A 10,653-nucleotide genomic window follows, 5' to 3' on the forward strand; every position below is an offset into this window, starting at 1 on the left:
TCAAGGCTCAATTAAGACTTAAATAATATTAAAATGTGACTGCAAGCAAGAAGCTTACTCTTAAATGTTGCGGAAATAGAGTATTTCTATAAGGCTTATTGGCTCAAGTCAAAGATTGGCAATTTTGAAGCTTTCCTCTAAACCAAACCAGGTGATCTGGTGACGTAATTCGGAGGACTGGGGAGAAAAATTTTAACGCCGTATCCCACAACCGCGCGCGGCCTTATTTTCGAATTCAACATGGCAGAGGCGAGGTTAAATCTCGTCTGGCCTACTTGAATGTTCATTCAGAAACAGGAAATGTGGTAGACACGGAATGATCTGTTGAGTTTTGGAGATAGAAATACTGCAGGGAGTTTGGAAACAACACCTAAGGCCGCGCGCGGTTGTGGGATACGGCGTTAAAATTTTTTTTCCCAGTCCTCCGAATTACGTCACCAGATCACCTGGAATGTACGCGTTAGGAGGGATCGGATCAAAACAGTCAAGGATGCAAATTTAACACTTAAAGTGTACACTGATGAATCTACGAGGAGGAATCTATTGATGACATGACTAAAGAGGATTTCAGCAGGAAATTTGCAAGTCGAGATGTTTTTTTTCTAGTTTATAATGCGTTCATTATGCCCCATTTTGATTATTGTTGTGAGGTTTGGGATTCCTCAGGAGGTGTTCTAGCGCAAAGGCTACAGACCTACCACAACAGATGTGCTGGGGGTAATTATGCATTACAAAAAGGAAATGAAAGGAACTTTATTTAAGGACAGTGCCTACTATTGTTATTTCGCATACGTTCTGCACATCTCCAGATACTCGGATTTCCTATCGGTGATGCTTACTAATGCAGGGATATTTTTGCACGGTTTAAAAATATCCGGAGAAAGTAGATCTTCGTAAGTACTCTTGGTATCCAAAAAGAAAATTGGGGGTAACCATGCATTCTGTAGAGATAATTGAGCTTCAATTTGAAAAAGAACGCCATACTTTGCTTTGTATTTTAGAGCTTTTTACAAATATTGTACATGAATTATCTTTGAAAAATGCGTGGTTACCCCCAATTTTCTTTTTGGATTTAAGTAACACTTGTTAAGATCTACCTTTTTTGCATAATCATAAATCGGGGCAAAAATACCTTTGAATTAGTAGGCACCGTCCTTAAGTGTCTTGTCGTTTTAGCACTGGAGCACTAATTGGGGACACTGTAGAGCGAGTTTCAATCGAGTGTCGTAAAACCAAAACCAGAGTAATTACTTTGGCCAATCAAAAAGGACGGAGACAATCCAGTAAACCAATCAAAACTCGAAGTAATTACACGTAGCGGACACAAAGCGTGGGAAAATGTGCACGCGCGAGCCACGATTGGTTTTGGTTGAAAAAGTGGCCCGAGACCTTGGTTCACTGAGTGAACTAATGCAAAACAAAAGAAATTGCTAATTACTTGCGACACTCAATTGAAAACCGCTCTAAACTGAAATCAACAATTAACGCAAATCAAGTCAAATGTTGGTTTGATGCATAATTACCCCCTCCTGTGCATAATAATGCAACGGACTAATGCGATTGACGTCGTTCACTTGTGACTAAGCTCTTCTTTCAATAATACGATTATTTCAGTTATCTTTTTTCACAACTTACATTCATTAACCCTAAAGTCAGACCATAGGCTCATATACAGAGCTCTGTTAAGGACGGTGCCTACCAATTCAAAGGTATGTTTGCACGGTTTTATGAATATGCGGGAAAAGCAGATCTTAACAAGTGTTACTGAAATCCAAAACGAAAATTGGGGTACCACGCAGTTTTCAAAGATAATCAGCCAATAATATTTGTAATAAGCTTTAAATTACAAAGCAATGTATGGCGCTCCTTTCCAAATTGAAGCTTAATTTTCTCTAAAAAAATGCATGGTTACCCCCAATTTTCTTTTTGGGTACCAAGAGCACTTGCTAAGTTCTGCTTTCTCCGCATAGTTTTAAACCGCGCAAAAATATCCCTGCATTAGTAAGCACTACCAATAGGAAATCCGAGTATCTGGATATGCGCAAAACGTATGCGCAACAACAATAGTAGGTACCGTTGTTAAAGTATCAATCTTGTGACCCGTGTTCTAATAAAAGCTGGGGCATCCGCATTCTAATCCTACTGGTTCTTCGGGAATACTCAGTATCGAATAAAGTCGTAACTCGCACTCTTGCATCCACTGACAGGGCATTCATGTGAAGCTCTTCAATGCAAGTATTACGCACGGTGCGTCCTAACCGAGGAGGGCCATGCTGAATGCAGATGTCAGCAAGGGTGTTCAACAGAAAGGAGGCCCATATGCGGGACGAATGGTAAAACCTACCTTAACATGTGTGTCCTCAAAATGGAAGCCTGTTATTTAGGACAGTGGATTGCCAGAAAACACCATGAGCTTTGTGGTAGGTACCTTTTACCTCGGCCATAAACCCCTCTCGGTTGGTGGATTATGGGCAGGAGTGTACGAAGAACTTTGCGAAATAGAAGGGAATGTAAAATGTACCTCACGATTTACAACTTATAGAAAGAATGAAGTTACAAGAGCAACTTTTGCAGGTGAAAAGAACCCTGGTAAACCCCAGGCTCGATGGGCCCGGACTCGAACCCATGACGGAAAAATCGCCACTATATCATGTTACTCAAACAGCTGAAATATGGAGGGCCATCTCTTGTGATACTATATCCCTTACGAGGTGTATGTTGTATAGCAAATGTTTTCTGTTCTGGGTGATTTTAGTCAGTTCAGAATTATAAGCGCTGGAAATAAAAAAAAGAAAAGGTAAAGTCACTTTATTTAACGTCGGTAGTTCCTTCAGCTACGAAGCTCTTATCAATGAAAGCCGACGTTGCGCCCTTACCCCCCCCCCCCTCCCCCTGCGAGTGCTTCATTTTACGGGTATTTAAAGCTATAGCTACACGGATCAGAGGAAAGTCGAAACAGACGTTGAAGTCACCGAGGATCGAACTGGGACCTCTTGCTCAGGAAGCCTAAGCTACGCCTGAAAACAACTGAATAAGTTACAAATTGGTAGCGGCATTGAATGTGAAGTAGAGATTCATTTTTATGATTCTTCAGGATACCTTTTCGAGTTTTCCAATACAAATAATTGGCTTAAAGTCCTAGCCGGTTTAAGTTTCTCTGCAACATCAGCGGTATTAATACGCACCTTCATTCCATTCTCTAAATAGAATTTGCATGTTTCTTTTTCGAACAGCAGGGTTCGTTTTTGCTTTTGGAAAGAGTCAACACATCCACGAATAATACACATTTTTGTTTGAATAGAATTAGACTTGGTTTGCGCCCCAATATGATTTGTCATCACTTGCTTTCACCCTAAAATGCTAATCGCATCTACTGAGGTTTTACCAAGTTGAAAAAATATCTCTTCATAACTTCGATTTGAAAAGTACCAGGTTAGGAGCACATTTGTTAACTAACGCTCCTGTTTTTACTGTAAACGAGTGCTACAGAAAGTACAAGTTCGTTCCCAGGGTCTCTTAGTCAACGACAACGGAGACCTTGGGAACGAGATTGCAGAAAGTATCCCTAGGGTAGTAGGGAGTAGGGAGCTTACGAAACGACGACGCCGACGGCAACGACGACGCTACAAAACAATAGGTTTAGTGAGCAAAAACAATGGCTCTGCACGCTCTGCACGTGCGTTTTACGTTTTGGTACATTTCTTTGCCGTCATCTCCTAAATGACGACGTGAAATGACCAAATTCAAGGTTCTGTGGAGGACGTTAGCACATGACGATGAATTTTCAGTTCTCTCTCTACGCTTCCAACCTACTCATACCAGTTTAATTCCTGGACAGTTACTACACATTTTTAACGCGAAACTACATGAAATAGTTTCGTAGTGATACGAATAACGCGAACTTGTATTTTTAAATGAAGTCCTTGTAGCCGTCGTCGTCCTCGTTTCGTAAGCTCCCTAGTTTAAGATCTGCGACGCGACGGTAACGAAAACGTCATTTTAAATTGCAAGTTCAGGTTTATTAATCTTTTTCGTCATTATGTCGGCTTGTCTAACGTATAAATACTAGTGTAACTTTCCAGACACTGAATTAAGAGGTGCGGTATTGAAATCTACGACAGAAAATTCAAATTCGCTGCCTTTATTGACGTTCTGCGTAAAACTTGAGAATTGGTTATTTTACGTCACAGATTTGCCGAAAACGAGAAAGAAATGTACAAAAACTAAAAATGTACGTGCAGAGTGTGCAAAGCTATACTGTTTTTGCTCATTAAATATGCAAAATTTGTGACGTTTTCGTTGCCGTCGCGTCGTAGATCTTAAACTCCCCAGTAGCTTTCATTGGAGTGGTCACATTTTAAGATTTGATACAACTGAAATCCTTTTGATACAGCCTTGTAATCTGCATCAAAGGAAGGTACGCGGCCCGGCAAGTCGTAATTCATGAGGAAATTTCGTTTACAGACTCAACTTAGAATCACTTTTACCACACAGTAAACCGCACCAAAGAAGAATGATGCTCAATAGCTTTATTCGAATTCAAGACTTCCACACAAACTCGATTGTTAGAATTGTCTTGCATCGTAACAAGAGAAAACAAAGTTCAGTGAAAATATCTAACTCTAATCAAAAGTTACCAAGTTGTATAGGGTAATAATACTGACATGGTAAAACAAGATCGTTCCTAGACAAAACACGTTTGAAGGAAAATTAACGCTTTATATATGTTTTTGTTGGAAATTCAATAAACCTGTTAATTTAACTAAACTAACACGTGCAGCGGTAACCCACTTCTCTTTGGGATTAATAATTTTTTTATAAGTTCTTTAACCGGAAAAGTAATTTATTATTCTAAAGAAACTGTCAAATTGGGTTTATTAGCACGTCCGTCGTATTTTACGTTTTCAAACAAGGCAGACATCGTAAATTGCTTTTCATTATATATAAAATACGAAATTAGAAGTCTTCAAATTACACGTGTAATCACTCATAGTAATTATGCTGTGTCGTACATTACGGATCTTGTTTTTGTCGAAACAACTTCTTCTTCGCAAGGCAGGTGTAAATCAAATAAATAATTGAGGACACTGGTGGAAGGTATTTTACGGCACATGTTGCGAAGTTCCCTTCAGTATTCATTGTGAAGTTTGATCCACATGCAAGGAAGAACTGTAACTCCCTGTCGCACACTTCTCAAAATAAAACGTGTGCTATTCAAAGTAAAACTTATTGTCTGAATTAAGCAAAAAGTGCTTGATTTCATACATTGTTGTTTTACATTTTTCAGTTTTTGCTCATTTTATTTCCTCGTTATTCAATGATAAAAAAAGTTTTGTTTTTGGCAATCGAGGCGATCGTGTTTAAGCCGGGCTGAGTGAATCAGTTAACATGAGACATAAGAGTCATTTTTACAAATGCCAAGAATATCTTTTTTCCGCAAGTGGAATTTACTGTACTCAAAACAATGTTATCTAAGTAATAAAACTTGGCAACATCTAAACCACAAGCCTCTAAAACTCGGTCTATCACCTACTGGCTGTGGTTGTGATCACTATCAGTCGTGTTTGTATAAAACTTCTCAGTGATCTCCGTCACATTCGAATTTCTGTTGTTTTCTTGAACTTTAAGGCTCTTCTAAATGTTGTGGTCCATGTTGTTTTGGTCCTGCATTTATTTATAACTCTTTATTCTTTATTTTAAAAAAAACCTCAAACGGGTTACAGTAACAAAGAACTACATCCCCATATAAAGCTATACCTTCCAAAAATTACATAGTAAAAAAAAAATGTAAAAATTTACATGATGATCACAGGGTTGTAATGAGGGCAATAACCTTCAATAGGCTAGACCAAAACTTGTTTCATCCTAAATTAATTTTTAGGTCTGAATACTTTTGCCTTCTAGGTTTTTTCATCAAAGAGATTGTGATGGAAGGATTTTCAGTTCCATGATTTCTAAGAACGTAGGAGGATCTGCTTTTTAAAAAAACTTCATCTATGAGATGTTTCAAGAGATAAACCTTTACGGATGGCTTTAGTAATATAAATATTTAAGCACGAAACTCCAGTTTTGGGCGGAAAGAAATGAAAACATTGTTGTAGTTTACGTCTTAACGATATTGTTTGCTAGTTCTAAATAGCAAAACAGATTCTGTCTATCTGATCAAATCAATAGCATAGAGATGAAAGCGTTGATAGAGAATTCGCCGATCGATTGGTTCATTAGCAATTGTTTGAAAAATTACTCCCAAGGTGTTATTTGACAAACTAAAGGACAGCTTCGATTGAAAAATGATTGCATTCTTCTTTGGTCTCTTTTTATCGGCTTTAGATCGATAGTTCAGAATACTGAATACTCCACAACTGGTTGGGACCAAAAGCCACACCAAAATGACTCTTACGCATCAGAAATTCCAAGTATATATCGACGAGTAAATTCATCTAAAAGAGCTCGAGTGAGGTGCTAGCAATAGGGAGTTTCTTTTTATAGTAAGATTGATCGACGGTGCAAATTTAAAATCACTTTTTGAGGATCCGCAGTTAGTTAATTAGCATTTTGAACAGCAATCGTTTCGGTTGATGAGAAATGAATAAATTATGAGCTTCGATTTGTATTTGAACTGACACAGGTGAACTAAGGACAGATAATTTCATCCCAGTATGAAATTTTATCAGTCTTCACTTTGCGTTGCTCCGGTTCACGGTTTGATGTCGAAGGAACGAGAATCACAAACTGCTAAAAAATCTACGAAATTGAAAAACACGATTCTGAATCTACAAGCTCAAATGTAATTAGTTTGCGGTGTTCGTGTCCGTTGATTCAATTGAACGTCAAATGAACTTAACTCTGCAGTTTACACTGCTGCCCGCTCTCCTATTTTCGACGATTCCTCCGTCATTTTCCCGTAAAAACCGTGCGATCACAAGACACCAAAGGCTTGTACAATTCCAAGGTTAGTGCTTACCTTTTCGTGAAGTGAATGGATTTTGAGTTGCGTTCAAAATATTTAAATGTCGGCTGTTGTACGAGAATGTTTCTCTTTATTATCTGCGATTGTCACTCTGCAAGGGCCCAAGTCGGCTGATCAAGACTTCCTAAAAACTGGTGCAAAATTCTGATGAGCCTCGAGCTCCTTCAGCTCCTAACTTGTGTTTCGGTCAACGCTCGCGGTACGAAAAAATAGTAATAAACTTCGACGACGGAATCTAATTTTCTATCATATATCTTTTCTGATGCTCGTTGTGAATACTTGGAAAATTTAAAATGTGAATTTTTTCCCCCTAATAAAATCCTTTTTGTTGTCTTTCTCGGAGTAATGTCCATAGTTTTCACACATTAAAAATAAAAGTTGTTTCTGCGATCTAAATCCCAACAATTTTCCGTAATTATTCAAGAAAATGTTTTGCCTTTTCGAATTGATGAGGTTGTTATGGGAAGTCTTTACTACGTCTTATTGACCAAACGCTAGGGCCATTTGAATTATTTTACTTTTTCCGACCGAAAATAAGTTTTCTTTTCACTAAAAACAGCAGTTACTATTACGCTATCAATATTATCCCTATGTGGTAAGTTTGTTCATGTTGGGGAAATGTAATGCATATTTTATATTTTTCCATACTTTTTGTATCGTCAATATCCTGTTTAGTTGGCAATGTATACCAATGTAATGTAAATACGCGTTAGAAAATAAATCCTAAAAACTATAGGGTTATTTTTCGAAACGTTTGCGTTGAATCGAGAATTTTGTCATAGTTGGTCAGTATTGATTAAATTATATTTTGCAACTGGTTCAATCTATCTTATTTTCTTCCTAAACAATGGCACCGAGGCAAGGGTCTCTTTTGCTGTGAATCTTTCGACAACAGCTGAGAGCGGCTGAAAAGGTTATTGAATTTAGTTTTCTGTTTGTTATTTTGTGAGAACAATGCACTTCATTGAAAGACAAAAAAAAGAAATAACACTTTAACGTGAATCTGGAGGAGGCTTTTTCGGAAAATCGAAACAGAACAGAAGTTTTAATTACATTATCGGTTTTTCAAAAGAAAACGTTCCGTGACAATCGTTTCCAGTTAATCATTTTTTGACTCTAACGATGTTTACATTTCTCCTGATTTTCTTTTGTTAAGGATACTCCGAGTACGTCTTTTAAAAATTTGCATGATGGGATGTTCACTCCATGAAAGCACCGCAGAGTCGTCTATGATGGACGAGGAAAATTAGGAGTGCTACGATCGAGTACCGATATTCTTGGGCTTGATTGGTTAAGCTAAGATTAGGAGATTAGTCAAAAATAGCAGTTATTTTTAGAATTGAAGGATATAAAATTGCTAATCTAAAACACACAAGAGTGAATTACGTAGATAAGAGTGTTGATCTATCACTTTGCGTCCTTGTTCCAGCACAGTCACAAATGGATTTATTTTTAAATACACTTTGCGCGCGAGACAAACAAAGGACCGCCAATTTTAACCAATCAGAAGAGGCCATGTCACGCGTGAGTGCTTCTGCTGAGTTTTTTTTTCAGGGACACGTGACAACTGATAATAGACTCATTTGTGACTGTGCTGGAGGGCCCGCTAATGCCATAACAACTCTCTCATCTAATTTACTTTGTAGAGAGGCATTCAGCATATCTTTACCTTCGGTATAGTTGGATTTACCTCGTCGAACCTGTGTTTCATATTCCATGGGATTTCTTTAGTATTTTTCCATATATTTTTAAAGAACGAAGATTTTAGTGTAAAGATTTTTCACATTGATTATTCCTATTTTTAAGAACGAATAATTTCCATGGTCAAGTATTTGTTCATCTCTCCTCCTTGATTAAGTTTATCGTACAGGTACTATCTGGCTGTTTCTGAAATTAAGGTTTTTAATTTCACAAAGAGTTTGTTTCATTTGTTAACCCTATTTTGGGGTTGAGAGTTTGCTTTGTGAATTTCTCCCACTCATTTCACAGACTAACCATGACCTTAACCAGAACCCTTTATCATGTTTTATTTCATATATAAAAAAAATGTTTTATCAACGAGAGCCAGCGGAAATAAGTTATCGCAAGAGCACATCGTAGGTCGCTGGCATAAACTAAATTTGAATTAAGGGTTAGAGAATCATTTTGTGACACCTACACCAAGTAACCTGAATCTCATTATGGAGCTTAAGCAAGCGCGTTTTTGAGACCCGGACGGCAAACGGAAGTGAGCTGTTTTCCATTTTAACTTGTCTTCTTACATTGCCAAGTATCTTTTCTCCATTAGAGATGATTAGTATAAAAGTCTGGGAGACAACACCGTACTGACTAGCGAAATGTTCTTTTCCGGTTGCCGTCAGCGTGCTTAAGCTCTCTACTAGGGAGCTTAAGCACGCGCGTTTTTGAGACGCGGACGACAACCGGAAGTGAGCTATTTTCCCTTTAGACTTGTTTTCACACAAGCACACTTACATTGCTAAGTATCTTTTCTCCATTAGAGATGATTAATATAAAAATCTCGGAGACACCACTGCCCTGGCGTGCGAAATGCTCTCTTCCGGTTGCCGTCAGCGTCTCAAAAACGCGCGTGCTTAAGCTCTCTATTATGGGGCCGTAATCCTCGGTGTCTTAACTGGCCGTCGATATATAACAACTTTCCAATTTTGATGCTACTTAACCATTCGTTAGCACAAACCATGTTTTTGATTGCGTATTTCAGCCCATGATGTATAAGTGAATACAAATCGTACCTATTACCCTGTTACCCTGTAAAACGTTTCCGTGCAGCGACCACAAATATCTACTTTAGCTTGTGATCGGTGCAATGGAATTTCATTGTCAGTGTCAGCGATGCGACATTTCAGCTTTGAGTTTTGCTGCAGTGGAATCAACAATAAACAAATTGCAACAACTGACCTTCTTTCTCTCTTTTTTTCGAAGGTGAACCATTCACGTCAGCGGTGCACTACTTTCCAATGAATGAGACAAGAGCAAATAAAAAGTTGATTGACCTGCGGGGGAATGCCTCAGCGCTCGTTCACAATGAAGTAAAAACGTCAATTGCCGAACAACTTGGAGAAGTGTTGATACTAGACGGGAAAGACAACAACATCGAAATCAACGATGTTACAGACGACTGCATTGTTAATCCATCAGAGTGCACGGAGGGTCTGTCTGTGGCATTTTGGATGAAATATGTTGATGGTAATGCTGTTGTACAAGCCAAATACAAAAGTCGGATCTTATAAACTCCACGCTCTCAATAAAAACTTCTTCAATTTTCTTCTAGTACCATGGGTCTTAATCGGGCGGCGGCCATATTGGCATAGACAATAGATTTCGTACCCTGCGCCTCGAGTTAAAATGTTTGGGAACGAGTTTTGGTGGGGTAAGACGAAATTTCTCAACATTCCCGCCTGTTAATGAAGGCCCATACCTCTACAGGCGCGAGATGAACCACTTCGAGCATGCGATTCATTCTCTGTCGAGAACGCATAATGTCACTTAAACTAGCACTTTCCGCTGTGAGTTTAAACATCGACAATTCTCACACCCGCCTGTGCGAAAATCGTGAAAACTACATGGTTTACAACAGAATTAGTTTCTCCAGTTTTCTGTTAATGTGTTTATCTCTAAGTGACGACGAAATGGATCGCTTGCCTGCAGTGCTTTCTGTCTCCACT

General features: G+C 38.4%; 1 protein-coding gene across 5 annotated transcripts in view; it reads left to right on the top strand.

Moving 5' to 3' along the window:
• Positions 1–10,653, top strand: part of LOC138049859 (uncharacterized) — a 66,101-nt gene that overhangs the window by 23,240 nt on the left and 32,208 nt on the right. For all 5 annotated transcript variants that reach the window (XR_011132468.1, XM_068896321.1, XM_068896324.1 and 2 more), the window contains 2 exons: positions 2,208–2,420; positions 9,911–10,174. Coding sequence is in view for 4 of the 5 variants with exons in the window: in XM_068896321.1 (XP_068752422.1) it covers positions 2,208–2,420; positions 9,911–10,174 (477 nt within the window). In the remaining variant the exon portion in view is untranslated. The remainder of the gene's footprint in view (positions 1–2,207; positions 2,421–9,910; positions 10,175–10,653) is intronic.

The sequence above is a fragment of the Montipora capricornis genome, chromosome 5 (genome assembly GCF_036669925.1).
Source record: "Montipora capricornis isolate CH-2021 chromosome 5, ASM3666992v2, whole genome shotgun sequence".
NCBI classification, from domain to species: domain Eukaryota; kingdom Metazoa; phylum Cnidaria; class Anthozoa; order Scleractinia; family Acroporidae; genus Montipora; species Montipora capricornis.